At 50.8% G+C, this 18,028-nt stretch overlaps 4 protein-coding genes across 4 annotated transcripts; 2 read left to right on the top strand and 2 right to left on the bottom strand.

Moving 5' to 3' along the window:
* Window positions 1-2,250: 2,250 nt before the first annotated feature.
* LOC120664640 (GDSL esterase/lipase At2g40250-like) lies at window positions 2,251-3,557 on the bottom strand. Its single transcript, XM_039943922.1, has 3 exons — window positions 2,931-3,557; window positions 2,569-2,821; window positions 2,251-2,444 (listed from the first exon to the last, which is right to left on the bottom strand). The coding sequence occupies exons 1-3, from the start codon at window positions 3,543-3,545 to the stop codon at window positions 2,251-2,253; spliced, it is 1,062 nt and encodes a 353-aa protein (XP_039799856.1). The 5' UTR covers window positions 3,546-3,557.
* A 1,068-nt stretch (window positions 3,558-4,625) lies between these two features.
* On the top strand, window positions 4,626-10,966 carry LOC120665192 (UTP--glucose-1-phosphate uridylyltransferase 3, chloroplastic-like). The gene is made up of 11 exons (XM_039944661.1): window positions 4,626-5,394; window positions 5,725-5,878; window positions 6,028-6,177; window positions 6,472-6,633; window positions 6,766-6,938; window positions 7,027-7,093; window positions 7,248-7,411; window positions 7,857-8,015; window positions 8,922-9,013; window positions 9,116-9,210; window positions 9,947-10,966. The coding sequence occupies exons 1-11, from the start codon at window positions 4,685-4,687 to the stop codon at window positions 10,079-10,081; spliced, it is 2,061 nt and encodes a 686-aa protein (XP_039800595.1). The 5' UTR covers window positions 4,626-4,684; the 3' UTR covers window positions 10,082-10,966.
* Window positions 10,967-12,315: 1,349 nt separating this feature from the next.
* Window positions 12,316-14,930, top strand: LOC120665195 (zinc finger A20 and AN1 domain-containing stress-associated protein 9-like). The gene is made up of 2 exons (XM_039944664.1): window positions 12,316-12,401; window positions 13,960-14,930. Exon 2 carries the CDS (start codon window positions 13,973-13,975, stop codon window positions 14,462-14,464), a length of 492 nt encoding a protein of 163 aa, XP_039800598.1. The 5' UTR covers window positions 12,316-12,401; window positions 13,960-13,972; the 3' UTR covers window positions 14,465-14,930.
* A 499-nt stretch (window positions 14,931-15,429) lies between these two features.
* LOC120665194 (2'-deoxymugineic-acid 2'-dioxygenase-like) lies at window positions 15,430-16,976 on the bottom strand. The gene is made up of 3 exons (XM_039944663.1): window positions 16,720-16,976; window positions 15,970-16,545; window positions 15,430-15,871 (listed from the first exon to the last, which is right to left on the bottom strand). Exons 2-3 carry the CDS (start codon window positions 16,246-16,248, stop codon window positions 15,629-15,631), a joined length of 522 nt encoding a protein of 173 aa, XP_039800597.1. The 5' UTR covers window positions 16,249-16,545; window positions 16,720-16,976; the 3' UTR covers window positions 15,430-15,628.
* Window positions 16,977-18,028: the final 1,052 nt, after the last annotated feature.

Here is an 18,028-nt window from a genome sequence, read left to right as displayed (position 1 = left end):
CTACTTTGATGCACTAGCCTTCCTTGAATTGTTTAACCATGTCCTTGCCACATGTTAGTCAGATATTAACTTAATTTGACTAGTTGCTTAGCTCTGCTTAGAATACTTATATTGCTTGCTAGAAAGGAATGGTTTGGAGTATCACACTTACCTGTTTATCTTTGATCGCACTTGAGCTGGGGCAAGTAGAAGTTGGTAGTATCGAGTTTCGAACGGAATGTTAGGGCCTAGAGAATGAAGTCACATGGGCATAGTCCGCTTGGATCGATTAAGGACCGAGTGGACGACGTCGGTTTTGAGCACCTTTCCGTGCTACCACATATCCAATATAATGGAACGGATAAGCCAATTACCTCCTTTGACTTGATCATTGGGGCCCGGTCCCAGATGCGTGGCCAAGGGCTATGCAGGGAGGTTTAGTGTGTCCCCGGGTGGAACTATGTGTAGGAAAGTTTAGAGAAGTCTCCGGTGGAACTAAATCTCCACGCGCAAGCTGGGCGTACCCTCAACGGTTGAGCCTTGTTGGGAACGGCTGACACAAGTACCCCCTTGCCCGGCGTGATCGGTTGGGTGAGTCGCATGGTCCTCATGTCGTGTGGGTAAAGTAGTACACCCTTGCAAGGTTATAATCAATTCGAATTGCCGCGTTCTCGGTTATGAGCACGCTCTTTAACCCATGAACTCCTCATAGATTATCGTTTATGCTGAGAATGGTTCGTGTTACAGCTATGAACAGTTATAGTTGTATTACTCTCTTAATCAACTAAAATTGTTTGGGTTTGGGCAAGATTAATTAATTCTGCTAGGTGATAGTGTAGAGAGCTAATGCTTATGCAATAATTACTTAATCTTAAAGCTTTTACTTGAGCCTTGCATGAGCCTTGTTTATTTAATCGCGTAAGTCTTGCGGAGTACCTTTTGTACTCAGGGTGCTTTCTAAACCTAGTTGCAGGTGAGCCGGAAGTGGTGTTCGGCCACTTCTACCCCGCTGACCCGAACACGGGGGAAGAGTAGGTCGTGGTGGCTGTAGTGATGTCCTTGAGCAAGGCGTCATTACTTTAGTAAGTCTTTATCGTAATCGAGCTTCGTGAGAGCATGTATTTTCAATAAGCTCTAAGTCTCTGTTTAATATGACTCGCGTGAGCCCAAGGCTTGTAAGGTGAAGCTGGAAACCCACCTATATTGAACTTGTAATATTACGCTGTGAACTCTAATTGTATAAAACTACTCTTTGCGGTTTATTTGGCAATGTATTCGATTGTAAACGGTATGTGCATATGCTGAATCCTGGGCGTATGTTGGAGCACATACCGGGACTACCGGATTTGATATTATTTTGGATGAATGACGTGTCGGTTATTCGTGTCTCTAGATGTGGGATAACACGTGGCACGTGCTCTGGCAAGCACGTGTTAACTCTCATCTGGATGATAATGACCGGCGGTTCATTTAAAATAGTATCAAATTGGGCGGTTCTCACGTTGGTCCCACCCTTCTCGCCGTTCTTCATGGCGACGCTGGAGGAGTACGGCCTCACCCCCAACATCATCCTCATCCTTGCGCTTTTTGCGCACGCTCTTTCGCCACTTCTTCAGTCTGATGCGGTCTCCATCCCTCTCCCCAGTGCCGGCGCCGCCCTGCAACACCGCACCGTCGGCGATGTCTTCTTTAGGCGGCGCGGCTCCGGCTTCTTTCCCCTTGCCCGAAAGGACAAGTGGGAGAACTGGGAGCGGCAATGGCTGTATACAGAGGTGGAGCAACTCCCTCAAGGCCCGCTGGTGAGCAACTCCCGGTGAGATGGGAAGAAACCTCGTGAGATGTTTGCTTATATGGATGTGGTGTGGCTTATTGCCAAGATTGTAGATCGGTGTGACTTTCATGTATATTGTTAGGATTTTGCAAGATTGCCTAGAACGCCCCAATATTGACTGTTAAATTAGCATGCAAGAGCATAGGCTGATCATTTCCTTTGGAAAGTTCTGCTTTTGCTGTTGAATTTTTACTAGTAACGTTTGTGTAAACGAGTAAATCCACTGTTATTCCAAAGCCATCAACTTAGAGCTCCTTCAAATAATAAATTACTCCAAATTAACAAACTCCATATGCAAACATCCGTGACCACAGTCAAAAGCATGTAGCACTATGTCCTGATGACTAGCTAACGGACCTGATCTATAACTAAATCTCCAATATATACAATGCCAGTTCTGACAAAAACCAACCTACATCTAACTCTGACTACTATTATTTTCACTTGACGAACTTGGGGATATGAGACTGGACGACGTGGTCGGCGAGCGCCTTGTAGGTGGTCTGCGTCGGGTGCACCGAGTCGAAGAACATGTACTGCGCCGGCGACAGGCACTGCGGCAGCACGGTGGTGCACAGCACCCCCATCGCCGGCAGCCCGTTCCCGCAGCAGCCCTGCTCCGTCTGCGTCAAACCTGCGACGCAAAATTCACACACGGCAAAAGATAGAAATCAGCAGGTGCCTCCCTGGCTCCATCCGTGGCGGTTTGGCCAGGCTATAGTTGTATAATATCGACCGTCAGATCTGCTATGGCTCACCGTATTTCTGGGGGTGCGTCACCATGTCCATGAGCGGGGTGTACACGTCCACGTACGCCAGCGTCGCGCCGGGGGAGGCGGCCTCCAGCTTGGCCAGCGCCTGCTGCAGCGCCGCGTTGTAATGCTCCGCCGCCGCGTTCTGCTCGGCGATGCATTCTCCGGCGCCCGAATTGAGGGTCTTGGTCACCGGGAGGCAACCCACCGGCGGCAGCCCGGCCACCATGAAGTTCCGGGCTCCCAGGTTGTACAAGGTCTGCATTGTTGATTAGTACGGCATCAGCGATCACATCTAGTATCGTTCAGCTGAGGATTAGCTCAATTATAAAGATTAGATCGATCAGTTTGATATATATCTTACGCACCTGAATGTAACCCTGGAGCCTGCCGATGAGGTAGTCGCTGTACTGACCGAAGGTGGGGAAGCTCCCGGTCCGGACCTGCAGGATGAAGTAGTTCACGGTGACGTCGTTGGTGCCGGCGGAGATAACGTAGAGCGACTTGTTGGCGATTTCGTTGGCCCTGGGCGAGCCGATCCTGCGGAGGAGGTCCTGGAAGTCGCTGATCTGGGAGCCGAACGTGGACACCAAGGCGGTCTGCGCGGTCAGGTCGTCGAGGCCGGACCCGCCCGACGCGAAGCTGACCCCCGTGGCCTGCTCCTCGACGGTGACGGCGGGGTCGTGGTGCGCCGGGAGGAGGTCCTTGATGCCGAGCGACTCCACGATGTAGTCGGTGATGAGCTTGCCGTCCGAGAACCGGCCCGTGGCCACGCCGCCCGGGAAGTCGCGGCCGTAGGGCGCGTGGTCCGCGCGCACCAGCGTGGGCATGCCGTTGTTGTTGCCCGGGTCCAGCGTGGAGTCCCCGAACGCGAACACGGCCGGGATGTCGTGCTTGCCGGCGGCGGCGGCCGCCGAGGCCGGAGGCGAGCCGGCGAGGAGCGCGCCGAGGAGGAACGCGACGGCGGCTAAGGCTCGCGCCATTGCTACGTGCGGGGCGAGGTCGATGGGCTTGGTGTGGGTTCACGGGGCAAGGCGCGTCCGGTGACTTTATATAGTCCGCGGGGCGCGGGAGAGGCAGGAAGTTAGGGACGCGTTGAGACACCGGATTGGTCGGTTCAGCTCAGGTGACTTGGGAGTCCTGTCTGAATTGGGACGGCGAAGACGCGCGAGGCGGTTCAGCTTAGGTGCCCAGCGTTCGCACGTTCGGAGCTACCCTTGTTTTTACAGTTTGAACCGAAGTTTCTGACAGAAACCAGAGAGAGTACGAAGCAAGCTCATTGTTTATCTCTATCTCTTCTAAGCTTCTAGCTCTGTCTGTAACTTTGGATCAGTGCAATTTTTGTCCAATTTACCAACTCAACAGAATTCTGGAAGAACACGTTGCAGTCCAGTGCAATTTTTCAACAGGCTTTTTTAAAAAAAAAAGAAAGATAAAAGATGACAGGCTTGGGCCTTCATTCTTCTCTGCGAATGCTTAGAAACATACGCCAAACCCATTGGACAGACCCAAAAACACCCAAGTTTGATCATCACGCGAAGCCCAAACTTTCCAGAAACAGCCCACGTTTTCCCCAATCAAAGGGCGTGTTTGGTTTCTACGGTAGATTTTACGCGCACATTTTTCGAGAAGAAAATCTCGTATGCATAGAGTACTAAATGAAGTCTATTTGCAAAATTTTTTTAGAGATGAGTGTAATTTTTCGAGACGAATCTAGTGACGGTAATTAATTGATGATTTGCTACAGCGTTGCTACAATAATTATTCTCTAATCACACGGTCAAATGCCTCATTAGATTCGTCTCGCGATTTTACGCGGAGCTGTGGAGGTGATTTTGTAATTAGACTTTATTTAATACTTTAAATTAGTGGTCAAAGGGTTAAAAAAAATTCGCGAAATTGTTTACACCCCAAATCAAACAAGCAAACGGCCGACGCGTGCCCAGGGACAGGGAGCACCCGAGCGAGAATCCAGACGTATCGCCCGAGAGCATATGCCTGTCCGCCCCGCGGCCAGTCGCTCTCGCGGCGCGCTCCTCTTATCTCCTCCCGCTCTCTCGCCTCTACCCGCCGGCCCCGCCCGTTTCCCTCCGCGCACCGGCCGCTCCCCACCACCACCATCATGGCCTCTCGCGCGCAGCCCCCTCCCCCACCTACGCCAGCGCACCTCCGCCCGCGCCTCCACGCCGCGCAGCTCTTCTCGCCGCGCGCCCCGCGATGCCGCGGCGGGCGCAGCCGCCTCCTCTCCGCGCTCCCGTCGCCGTCCCCTTCGCCGCCCTCGCGCTCGCAGCGCGTGTCCACCGTGCCGCCGCTCGAGCGCGAGCCCGGCCCCGCGCACTCCCCCGAGCACCAGCCGCAGCCGCGCGGGGACCCGGCGCTCGCCGCGGAGATCGCCCGCCTCTCCGCCGCCCGCGCGCGGCTACGCGCGGCGCGCACGTTCGGCGACAAGCTCCGCGCGCTCGACGCCGATCCCCGGGTCGCGGCGTTCTTCGGCGAGGAGTCCAGCCGCGGGGTTCTGGGCGCGCTCGAGCCCCGCGAGGCGCTCCTGCTGAAATGCCTCGTCGCGGCGGGGCAGGAGCACGTGCTGGGAGACGAGCTCGAATGGTACGGCGGCGGCGGCGGCCATCACGAGCACCACCACCGCAACGGGGCCAGCGGCGGGAGCGCGCTGCGGGAGGCGCTGTATAGCCTGGCTGGTTTGGTCGGGAAGTGGAGCTCGGAGGGAGTGGCGGGTACCGAGAAGGGGAGCGGGGAGATGGAGGTGCTCCGGAGGCTGCTCAAGTTCCTCGGCGACATCGAGGAGTTCTACGACTGCATTGGGGGCATCATCGGGTGAGCACTGCCTGTTTGGAGGCATTACTGGAGTTGGAGACTTGGTAAACGACGAAGTTGCACAAGTTGCCAAATGTGGTCCATGCTGGAATCGGAAGTTAGTAACCGTAAAGTATTAACAACTTTTTATGAGCTAAAAGGCATCACATTAGAAGTACAGCCATACGGAACTCTAAGTTGGCTCATGTTTTGAATTAACAAGCCTTGAACACATTGTGATTAGCAGTAACCTGATGGTCCTAACTTATCATGCTCGGGCCATTCCATTTATCTGACAGTTATATCTGCAATTAATACTAATAGAATTGACATTCCTTCTATTCGCTTCAGCTATCAAATTATGGCATTGGAGCTCCTTTCAGCATCAAAGGACCGCAAGCACCGACCTAGCAAACACAAGTTTGTTGATTTCCATGTTCCCAGTGGACTCAATCTATTGGAGGATACAGAGTATGCATCTCAAGCAGCTTTGTGGGGAATCGAGGTTATTTCGCATACCACATTAACTTAAAGTTGACAATAAGGATGCCATTACTTATTTGTACTAGCTTTGATATTCTTATTTCAAATGCAGATTACTTAAGACATCTGTATTCTCTCATAAGGTACAAACTGAAATATGATCTTTTCTAGGGTTTGCCAGAACTGGGTGAAATTTATCCGATTGGTGGTGCGGGAGATCGCCTTGGTTTAGTGGACTCAGATACTGGTGAATCCCTTCCAGCTGCATTGCTTCCTTACTGTGGGAGATCTCTATTGGAAGGGCTGATACGGGATCTGCAGGTACTTTCATTCTGCATATGAAACTTTTTTTGCTATTAGTATACTTTTTACCAACTGATGGCACCAACATACAATGTACGTTGATGTTTTTACTGTAACACCTGTTTTTGTGGATTTTGATCTTGTCCCTTTTTAGGATGGGAGGGAACTGTAGCAATTAGTTTTTTCAGTTACTTTTCGGTTTGTGAAATTGCCATGGTATTTTTGGACTACTTATGTTCATAAAGGCTTAAATTAGTTATAAAGCTCTATAGGCAGTTATTTAACTATGTGGAGTGCTACCTTGTTTGACAGGCTAGAGAGTTTCTCCACTTCAAGATCTTTGGAGGTCAATGCATAACCCCTATTGCAATCATGACAAGTTCTGTGAAGAATAACCATGAGCATATGATTGCAATATTTGACAAACTTGATTGGTTTGGCAGAGGCCGTGATAATTTCCGGTTGTTTGAACAGGTATATAACTGGGAACCTTTGATGATATCCATTCCTCAGAATGTTCCTTTGCATCCCATAAAATCTGAACTTACTCAAACTTTCAAGGAGTTTTATATAGCTCTAACGAGATTTATTGAACGGTTTTTGTAGCCTTTGGTACCTGTAGTCAGTGCTGAGGATGGTAAATGGTTAATCAGCAAATCACTTTTCCCTGTTGGTAAACCTGGTGGTCATGGTGCTATTTGGAAACTTGCATATGATAGAGGTATATTCCAATGGTTACAACGGCGTGGCAGAAAAGGTGCAACTGTACGCCAAGTCAGGTTTGTATTAAGAATGATTTTTTTTCTAGTATCAATCGGTAAATCATTTTGAAGGGTAATAACTGTGGATCTTGTTTGTTATTTCCAGCAATGTTGTTGCTGCTACTGATTTGACCATGATGGCCTTGGCAGGAATAGGCCTTCGATGCAATAAGGTAAAATAAACATTGGTCAAGTATTATCCTATTCTGAGATGGCTCGATCAGTTGCTGATATATTATTCTGAAATACAGTGCCTAATTTTGCACAGTAAAATTCTCGTATTGCATTTTTTTTTTACTTTTTGAGTTCTGACATATCATTCTTCAGAAATTAGGCTTTGCATCTTGTGAGCGAAGACCGGGTGCTACTGAAGGGGTGAACGTCCTTATTGAGAAACAAAACCTTGAGGGACTATGGTCATATGGTATCACTTGTATTGAGTACACGGAGTTTGAAAAATACGGCATTCCAGAACCTACAGTAACTGGCAGGTAATTTGCTTTGGATCATTCCGAACTGCACGCAGAAATAAAAAACATGTAATCTTAGTCTTGGGTTAGTGATAGTGGAAATGCAAGTGTGCACTGTTATGGGGAAATAATGATTATGTAACTGTAGCAAATACCACTTAGAGTGCACCAGAAAAGTTGAGTGGTCCGTCAAGCCATATTCCCTATTATATATTTTTTAAGTAAGCTTAAAAATGTAAATGGCAATCATTTGTTGGTATTGTATGATGATAATTGCACTTTATAATTTTTCTTTCCATGTTTCTTCCTTCTCTGAAGAATATCTGCTTCGGTTCAGTCACTTTGGCTGGATGTAGAGAGCTAGAGATGTATTTTAACATCGATATTTTTTCTCCTCTTTTGATATCAATAATTTGATATTGGCAATATCTTATCGATTATGTTATCATCTATTCTCTAAATTCAGTTCGCAGGTTAGCTATCCAGCAAATACAAACATTCTCTATGTTGATTTGCAAGCAGTAGAGGAAGTTGGATCCCGCAAAAATGCTAGTTGCTTACCAGGGATGGTGCTGAATTTAAAGAAGGCAGTATCTTACGTGGACCATCTGGGCTTTGAGTGTAGGTACTTCCTTTCCAGTACATCACCTTAAACTTCCCACCTTTTTATATGCCCACTAGCAACTTCTGAGTTTTCGGTACTACATGCTTAGGCTTAGGCTTATTACACGACAATTTCTGAAGTCAGCATGGATACTTATTAACATGTTGCTGCATCATTAATTTTATTTATAGAAGAATTATATGATTGTTTTAACCTAAAATTATTGTATAATGCTTTAAGGTTGATGTGAAGGAGCAAGAAAACCTGCAATAAATTAACAATTGTGCTGAGGTAGCTTTGGCTTATTTTTGGCAAATTATAGATATACCCCTCAACATGCAAGACATTTGGACCCTGATCTCATTTGATATAATATAATTTCACACATTGTACAATCCAAAACCAACCATGGTTGTTGATTGTTTGGCGCATATCAACTGCTTAAGTGCTTAACTCTTTTGCTTTATGATGCGTGCAGTTTACTGGAACCTATTCACATTTTCCTGAACATGTCCGGGTCTTGTGTCTTCCCATGCACAACTACTGTTAGCCTATACAGATTCAAAGACCTTGTTTAACAGATTCAAGAGTCTTGATTGCACAATTTTGAAGATCATGCCTCACCTTCTTCAGATAATCAAGCAATCTGTAACAAATCTTTGCTTAAATCATTGTAGATCTGACAGATTGGAATATTCCAAAACATGCTTCTGCTTAATGATCATAGTGTTGACTTTATTTGTTATTGCATGTGCTGAATATTAATTACAGCTTGCTTGTGTAAGATGTCTGACTTGTGGGTGGTAATAAATTGGCAGATATATGTAACTCTGTTTAATTATTACGATATTGCTTGCTCTTCCTAAAGAGCATATTTTATTATGACTACAACTTATTCTTTTTAAATTATTTTTTTGTTTGTGACAGCGCTGCTGGAGGCAGGTTAGAGTGTACGATGCAAAATATTGCAGATAATTTTGTGAACATGTATAACTACAGATGCGGCAAAGGAATAGAAAGTATGTAAGTAGTTACAAGTTTGCTAACCAATTTATTGATTCATCTGTGCAAATACTTGTTCCCTTTGTTATTTTGTGCTTAAGCTTTTTCCTATTTAACAGGTGAACTTGACACTTTCATTGTGTACAATGAAAGGAAAAGAGTCACTTCATCAGCTAAAAGGAAGCTGAAATCAGAAGACAGGTCATTGCACCAGGTTAATATGTCTTGCTCTGTGTTCCAATGCATTAATCACATGCCTTCTATCTGACTTGTTGTAACTTCTAATTTGAAATTGATTTATTATTCTTCTTTTTTTGTTTTTTTTTGGGGGGGGTGCTTACACAGTCACATTGTTTTTAATATAACTATGATAAACCTTTTTTTCGGACATCCCTGTGTTCGTCCACATTGATAATTTGTCTGAAAATCTGGTGCTAATCTCTCAATACAGTAAAAGTGCTAATCTCTCAATACAGTAAAAGTTCAAACCAGTGAACCACACAAACTTGCTTTTTTACACAAACTGTAAAAGTAAAGTTTGATCTTGTGTTCTTAGTTACTGTTCCTGTGTTCAGTATTAAGTAGGTCAGCACTCAGCAATGTATGCTATGCATGCGGTGTGATATGCTGGTCTTGACTTAAATGAGTTTAGTGCCATCAAGGGTCTACCAGGCCTTATTGCCTTACTGGAATGACATTCATTCTGCACCCACAGTTGGATAGCTCAGCCCATTTTTCTTAGATATATAGAACCGCAGACTCACCTAATTTCTTCTGGAGACACATTGTGTTGATAGATCCAGTTACCACTAAAAAAAATGTGCTTATAATAGCATGGCAATATTAATTTAAGATCCTTATGGGACCATTATGTTCATGTGTAGCAACTTGACATCTCAAAAGTCTTTTCTGACTCATTTTTCATAATATGCACTCTGTTTGCTCTACAGACTCCAGAGGGTTCACTCCTTGACATTATGCGTAATGCTCATGACCTCCTTTCTAGATGCAGCATAGATGTTCCCATGGTAAATGTCCTTTTATGCCTTGCTCACCTAGTTTCTACTACTTTATTTCACATTTAACATGAGGTAGTGTTCCATAATGCAGATTCACCATACAGTACAGTTTCATGTGAGCACACAATAAAGATATATATATCCCGGGTTTTCTATGCCGCTTCCATCGATGAGCTGTCCAACATTTGTCATGCAGAACAAGCCAAATGAAAAATTTACACTTGGCCGGGCGCGCGCACCTTGTGAAGCATCTTGGCACCCTTAATGGGGTGCTGACCGACGAAGAAGGACAGGTAGGCGGAGGAGGTTGAAAACAAGTTGTCCAAGGTCCAAATCCAGTAGACTTTATCCGCACGTTGGGGCGTAAGCTCCGCCATCCCCAGCACTGCAGCGCCGCAGTGGGAACCTGCGACGCTCCGCGCAGACATGCCCGGCACTGCTCCTGCCACTGTGCTGCCTACTCCGCGTACTTTCTCCACTGCGGAATCCTCGGACGGCATGGGCGCGACCCACGAACACGGTCCGGACCTTGACCAGAGCAAGACCCCCGCTTGCAAGACCCTCGACGCTCTGCCACGTCACGCCTGGAGGAAGGTACCCTCCACAGCAACCGCCACGACGCCCACTGGAGCCACAAGGACGCCGGTGCGATCTCCGCGAGATCAGGACACCGCCCAGGACAACTGCCACGCCCGGCGCCATGGTCTCCAGTACTGCACAATGTACTTTCTACAGTAGACATCCATTGCACGCCCCCGATTCGGGGAGAAGACGACGACTTCTGACCCCAATGCATGTACACCGCCCCTCCTTGTGTCTATAAAAGGAGGAGGCGGGCCTCTCATCCGGACACGATCAACTCATCCCGCAACACACCCCCGCTCCCCGGAGCATGATATTGGCATTTGCCTCAATCACTTAGCAGAGACTTGGGAGCCTCCCTCTTTCTCTCGTCTCGCTTGTACCCCCTACTACAGGCACCCCGGTGCAAGACAGTACAGTGCACTCGTACACTCCTTTGCTGGACGTACGGCCCCGCGGCCGGAACCAGAATAAATCCGTGCGTTCATGTGTTGCCTCTTGCATCAACCATCTAGGGTGAGGGATCACGTAGCATCATTACTAGTTGGTGCCGGACCGCCTGGTCTGGACACCGACAAAATGAAAGAAAATATTTTGTGTACTAATTATTTACCCATGCTAATGATTGTACCTACCACATGCTAAGAAGTAAAAATAATAGAAAATAAAGGAAAAGAAAAGAGATATGTGGCGCATATCAAGCACATCGCGCACCAGCAGCAGCTCTGGAGCGATCGCTGCATTGGACTTGCACCCAGTTAGGTTAAACCTAGCATTTCTAAGAGTCCCCAATATTTTTTCCCCAAAACTTATTGTTTGTCTAACTCCCCAAATACTCCCCAAATAGATACGAGAAGGCAAAAAAATCCATCTCCAATGATTCCCTATTGTTACTCCCAAAAATGATTCCATATTGTTACTCCCAAAAATGAGAAGTTATGATCCCACAAGATTAATTTCATGGGAAACTTTCGTGGCCGGCAATCATGGCTGGCGGACAGGAGCTTTTTACAAGTCAGATTATTGGTGATTTAGAGCACAAGAGGGCACGAAATTTGGGGGGAATGAAAGAGGACGGCGAGGGGGTTCCATTTTAACTCTTGCGCGGGTGACGCACCGCAGCGGTCCGAATCAGCACTGTCCAAACCATCATCATGTATTAAAAAAATGGCAACGACGGCCAAGCGGTAGGGCAGGCTAGGGCCAGGCCACGGCCAGAAGCAGGCCAAAGGCAGCGGCGGCGGTTGCCATACAAGGAGCGGCGACGTGTGGAAAAAGCGCGCGATGAAGAAAAAGCCACGAGGGTGTAGCGATTGGGAGTCGCGAAGGAGTGCGTATTTTTATGCACAATGGAGACCACTTTATCAATTGTTAGAAGATGAGAAATTTGGATGTGAAATTATTGGAGTTTTTTTTTGCTTTTTCGCAAAAAAACAAAGATTTTTTTTGAGGGACTAAAAAAATAAAGATGGAAAAGAGAAATATGAAACTTTTGGAGATACTAACATATGCGGACCCCTTGGCTGCCTCTCCATTGATGGGCCGTGCGGCCCACATTTCTTCCTGGGCGGCCTTTCCCTCCGTCGGAGCTAATTAACCGCCCGATTAGTTAATTAATCTAATCTAATCCGACGGTAAGCGCACCGGCGGATCGGAAAGGGTTGGCCAACGCCCCCCTCAAATAAGCCAACGGCCCAACGCCTTCTCCCTTCGCCTTCCTCCCGACGCTCGAGTCGACTCGACCCGAAAAAAAAAAATTGTCCGCGGGGGGTAAGGGAAAGGTCGCGTGGCGTCTCGCCCACAGGTTGGTGCCGCCGCTCTCCCTCCTCCTACCCCTCATCCTCTTCCCCGGTCCCAGATCCGATCGCCAGCGCGCGCGCCGGCCGATCTGGGGGCGGGCTCCGCTCCACCCGAGGCTCGCCGTTGACGGGGTCCGCGGTCCGTCGAATTCTTTTTGGGAATTTCGCGTGCTGTTTCGTTCTAGGCTGGTGGTCTTGTGGCTGGGTCGAGGCGTGGCGGTTGGGTTCGGATCGGATCTGCGCGAGCTTGAATTGGGTTGACCGCTGTGGCTGGCGGCATGCCAGCATGGGGTCTGCGCCCGCGCCTCTCTGCTCCGTTGGGCAGTTTGTGAGGAGGATTTGGGTTCGCCTTTGGGTGTTCGATGAACGGGCTTTGGTGGTTGGCGGCGGATGGGGGTCTGAGTTCATCCTGGCCCCATCGTGGCGCGAGTGGCTGCTTGCTCGGCTGCTTGCTCGTGGATGAAGCAGCGAGCCTCCTTGCCTTGCTTGGCGTGGATAGCCTTGGTGATGGGCCATGGATTATGGCCCGAGGTTTCGCGGTGACCTTGGCAAGGTCAATTGCTTGGACGTGCGGATGAGGTTTGACTACGTGAATTGGGTGTGCGCCTGGGTGATTGCTTCGCCCGTATGCTGCTGGTTGCCTGCCTTGTGCTGGTGCTAGTTGAGCAATCTTTACTTGTAGAGCAACCAAAAAAACCGTGGCTTCATGCTAGGATTGCGTGAAGCAGTTGAGTGACCAACGGGTGCAGAGCTTCAGTTGTTTGTAGGGTACGCCAATAAGGATGATATAGAGTTAAATCTGCTCAAACAGAACACCTGGGGCGCAGGTTGTTGGCTGACAATCCCATTGCTGCGCTGCAGGTTTGATGCGCTTGCCCTTACTTTGTTCTGCTTGAGAAGCGGACAGACAAATTGATGTCTCTGTCTGTTTTCTGTATTACAGCTTAATATTCAACTTGGCTGTATATGCTAGTAGAAAGTAGTCAGGTCTGGAAGAAAGAATCATTGGTTGAATTTTTTGATGTTTTTAGATTATGGATAAAAGAGAAACTTTTGATGTTTGCATCAACTTACAAGGGACTGCGGATAGAATCATTGATAATACTTCTGATATTTGAATCAACTAGAAGCTATATAGCTTATGTGAATAAATGTTAACACACCCTTTGCCTGCGGCTACTGCTTATTTGAATAAATATGGGACGTGTTTGTGTTTCAAAACCTTGCATCATGGCACCCTTGGGTAATTGGCACAAGTTCGTTAGCTTGGGATTATTCATTTGTGATTGTTGCAAGTCAGATTTGTTTTTCAGCTGGTGGTCAGAACTGGTCGTGTCCTGTAAAGAGAAATCAAGGATTAAAAAATGCTACGACTCTTTTCATGATTCAATACAGAATTCCTTGTTTCCTCTTAGTATCTTCCTGTACAACCCTATAAGTTCCATTGTTGACCATTAGGTTGTATTTCTCTCTGAATCTGAATCATGTATTTTTTTGGCCAGTTTTCACACTTAATGCATGTCCATTTCTTGATAATGAGCTATGCAACTTGTGTCCCTGCAGTCCATCGGTAACAATGGCACAAGAGAGCTGGAAACAAGAGCCCGAGGAGACTAGAGTCCACGCGCCTGAGGCCCCTATTCTCTGCATAAACAACTGTGGTTTCTTTGGCAGCAGCATGACGAACAATATGTGCTCGAAGTGCTATAGGGACTTCATCAAGTTGATGGAAGCTCCTGTGGTGGAGAAGAAGGTGACCACATCAGCATCTTCTTCCACAGCACCACTGGAGACAAAGCGAGATGATGCGCCTGCCGCTGCTGCCACTGAAGCTGTGGCTGAGAAGCAAGCAGAGCAAGAGCCCCCAAAGCCACCCAGCAACCGGTGTCTGACTTGCCGCAAGAAGGTCGGGCTGACCGGCTTCCTCTGCCGTTGCGGGGGCACCTTCTGCTCCACGCACCGCTACACCGACTCCCACCAGTGCACCTTTGACTATAAGAAGGTGGCACGGGAGCAGATAGCCAAGCAGAATCCAGTTGTGATGGCCGAGAAGATAAACAAGATCTAATGAATGGTTGTGAAGGGATTCATGCCTGGGTTCCTGAGTCCTCAAGTTCACTATAATCGATAGGTTCCTTCGGGTGGTGGTCTGGGTTAGCGTGGTAGTAGGGGGTCTCAATTGTGTCTATCCTTCTCCTTTATCATGGTTCCATTCTCTGCCGGAAAGATGCAGTGGTTTTGCGTCGTCACTTCCTCTGGAAGTAGTTTAAGTCGAGAAGATAAGATTGCACATCAGGTATTGCTTATTTTGGTCCTGGAGGGCCAAGCGTTGTATCGACATGTCATTGGTTTTGTATCGTTGTATGTTATCTCGTGTGCTGGAAATCACAGCAAGTATGAAGCTTATCTGATCCTGCTACCATCATGTTTATGTGATCAGATGAAGTTATAGATAAGCATACATATCAAATCTGTTTATTTGTGATGTTCGTTGTAAGGTTTGCAAATCATACATGTCAAGATGCAGTTGCCTATGTTGGAAAGTTGAGCTTTTGATGAATTACATGGGATGAGACATGGGTGTAATTGCTTGGAAAGAAAATAATGACCAACAGTTGCATGTTAGCCTCTCATGTGCTGTCAGCCAGTTATAGCTTCACTGTAGTCCATAGACCAGCACATGATGGAATTGATCGTACATTCCGTTTCCAAAAAAAGATACAACTTGTTGGATCAGGACGTGAAAAGTCCGTTATGTGAGCTTCGCGAAGCCCAAGTTTTCTTGGCCCCTATTGGACCAAACCCAACGCCGGCGCGTGGGGCCGAGGAGGCTTTGAGCAGCTTGCCGGTTTCACTTTGACATGGTGCTAACCATGCCGCCGACCGCCACCGGATCGTGGGCGCGGCGAACCAGCCTGCCATCCCGGCAATTGTCCCAGGCTTGGATCGCTGGCCGGCAAGGCGGCAAGACGTCGAACCCGACTTCGCCGAGACGGCGAGAGCAAGCTTGCATCACACGCGCACTGACCACGATGAAAACGAACGGGGAGGCAGTCTGAATCCCATTTCTTCACGTATCGATCAATTATTCGTCGTTCTCGCGTTACAGTGGCATCGGCAGTAGCACAGCAACAATGTGTTGGCAGCCAGCTAGATCGACGGGATCATCACCAGCCGGGTCGACGGAGATGTGCGGAGCACCGCCGGGGTGGATAGATGCAGATCCAGATCATCAGATCCTGAAGGCCTTCTCGACGCTCTCCCTCCGCGCGCCGACGGCCTTGTAGACGCGCATGAACTCGCGGAACGTGACCGCGCGGTACCGCGGCGGGTTGCAGGCGCCGACGAGCTCCGCGGCGGGGGCGACGAGGCAGTCCTCGGTGGGCATGATGAACGTCGCCACCGACGTGCGCGGCACCGCCGCGTTGGGCGCCGCCCGGTGCTCCACGCTTCTCAGCAGCCCGTTCGTCGCGATCTGCATCACCGATTGTCCGTCCACCGTCAGGATCGACAGATCAAGTAACATCACATCACCATTGACGTCTCATGGCAGCTAGCTTTCTTTGTTCGGACCTCGAGCTGGTGGCCGAAGTTGACGACGAAGGCGCCGGGCACGGGCTGGACGCGGATCCAGTCGCCGCGGTACGAGACCTGGAGCCCCGGGACGCCCCCCTGGAGGAGCAGCGTGATGAGGTTGCGGTCGCAGTGCGGCGGCAGGCCGAGAGCCCGCTCCGGGTCCGGGCACGGCGGGTAGTGGTTCATGTTCACCACCACGTCGCCGCCGCTGAGCTCCCCCTCGAAGTAGTCCGGGCGGAGCCCCACGCCCTCGCACAGCAGCCGCAGCAGCTCCATCCCCACGGCCCGCGCCGGCGCGACGAACGCCTCCACCGCCGACCGGAGGCGGGCGGGCTTGTCGGGCCACGCGACCCTGGCGGCGGCGTCGACGGGGAAGCGGCAGGCGAGGCGGAGGCAGTCGCGCCAGTACCGCTCGCCGCCGGTGCCGTATGTGGTGCTGGAGAAGAGGCGATTGGGCCGGTCCGTGTCCTCGGAGTAGAAGGCCGCCTAGTCCGCCGCCGGCAGGCGGAAGAACTCCTCGCAGCACGCCTCTATGTCCCGCACCGCCTGCTCCGGCACGCCGTGGTTGACCACCTGATCGAAGCGGCGCGGTTCGTCAATGGCGACGAGAGGCATAGGCTCCGCGGCCGCTTACAGAGCTGGGAATGCATTTCTGGACGAGAGGAAAGGACAAAGCCGGCAAAGCGAGGGTGAGCGAACGAGCGAGCCAGGAGGAGCAGCCGAGCAGGAGGCGGCGTAAGTTGGTACCTGGAAGAAGCCGAGCTCCTTGCCGGCCTCAAGGACTGCTCGGCGGACCTCGTCGCGGGGGCGGGCGAGGTCGATGACAGGGAGCGCGACGTCGGCCGCGGACGCCGGCGGGCGCTGGTCGGGCGCGAAGACGAAGCTTTCCGGGAGCGTCTCGTGGGACGCGGCGGAGGAGAGCAGGTTCTCCATCTCTCCGCCGGTGCGCTCGCGACGGGTGGACGAATCTGGCGAGGACGCGAGATCGGGGTGGCCAAGTCAAAAGTCAGAGTGCAAGCAGCAGACAGCACGAGGACCACGAGTATAGATGTCCATGCAGCCCGCCTGAAACACGGCAAATTTGGCCCGGCCCAAACACGGCCCTGCCCGGTCTAAACCGTGCCTGGGCTGGCCCGGCCCGCTCCCCGTGCCCGGGCTTGGGCCGTCACCCTAGCCCGTGGGCTGGCACGGCCCGGCACGGAGTTAGCAGGCCGGCCCGGTAGCGGCCCGCTAACTCCAAATATGCACAGCCCAGCTAGCCCAGGGACCACGGTCCGGCGCCAAACCCTAACAACTGAGCGCCCCCACCCCAACCCCCGGCCTCCCCTGTGCAGCCAGCGCAGCGCAGGCACAGCGCCCCGCCCCCTCCCCCTCGCGCAGCCGGCGCAGGCGCTGAGGCGCAGCCCCACCCCCCGCCTCCCTCCCTCCTGCGCAGCCGGCGTAGCGCCCCGCCCCGCGCAGCCGGCGCAGATGCAAGCGCGCAGCGCCCCGCTGCCGGCCAACCTCCTCTACAGATCCGGCGCAGTCGTGTCCCGAAGCTCCTTCCTCCTCTACAGATCCGTGCGGCGAATGGCTCCACCAAGCTCGGCCGGTGTGGCCGGTGGACACGGCGACGGGCATGGGTGTGCGGGCCTCGTGACCCGTCCTCGGCTCCGCGGCGCCGGCCGTCGCCTCCTCGTCTCCGACGGTCCGACCCGCCGGCCACCGCCTCCACTGCCGGCCTCTCCCCTAGTCCCCTTCCCCTCCATCTCCGGTGGGCTTCGGGCAGCCCGACCTCTGTTGTCGGGCCGGGCTATGTCGGGCTAGCCCGGCATGAAATTGGCCCGTGGGCTCGTGCCTGGGCCGTCGGTGCCGCCCGTGGGCTGACCCGGCACGGCCCGCTAAGTTGTAGGGCCGGGCCAAGCATGGCCCGGAGTTTGCCGGGCCCGAGCGCGGGCCGGGCCGGGCGGCCCGAATGGACATCTATAACCACAAGGAACAAACAAAGCTAGCCGCGGTCCCATGTCGTGTTCTACACACTTCGCTGGTAGCCTTTTCCCTGATGGGCCCTGCGGCC

This window comes from Panicum virgatum, chromosome 3N, assembly GCF_016808335.1.
Source record: "Panicum virgatum strain AP13 chromosome 3N, P.virgatum_v5, whole genome shotgun sequence".
NCBI lineage: Eukaryota > Viridiplantae > Streptophyta > Magnoliopsida > Poales > Poaceae > Panicum > Panicum virgatum.
Note: the sequence above shows the minus strand (reverse complement) of the source record. Positions and strands in the feature narration are given on the sequence as shown.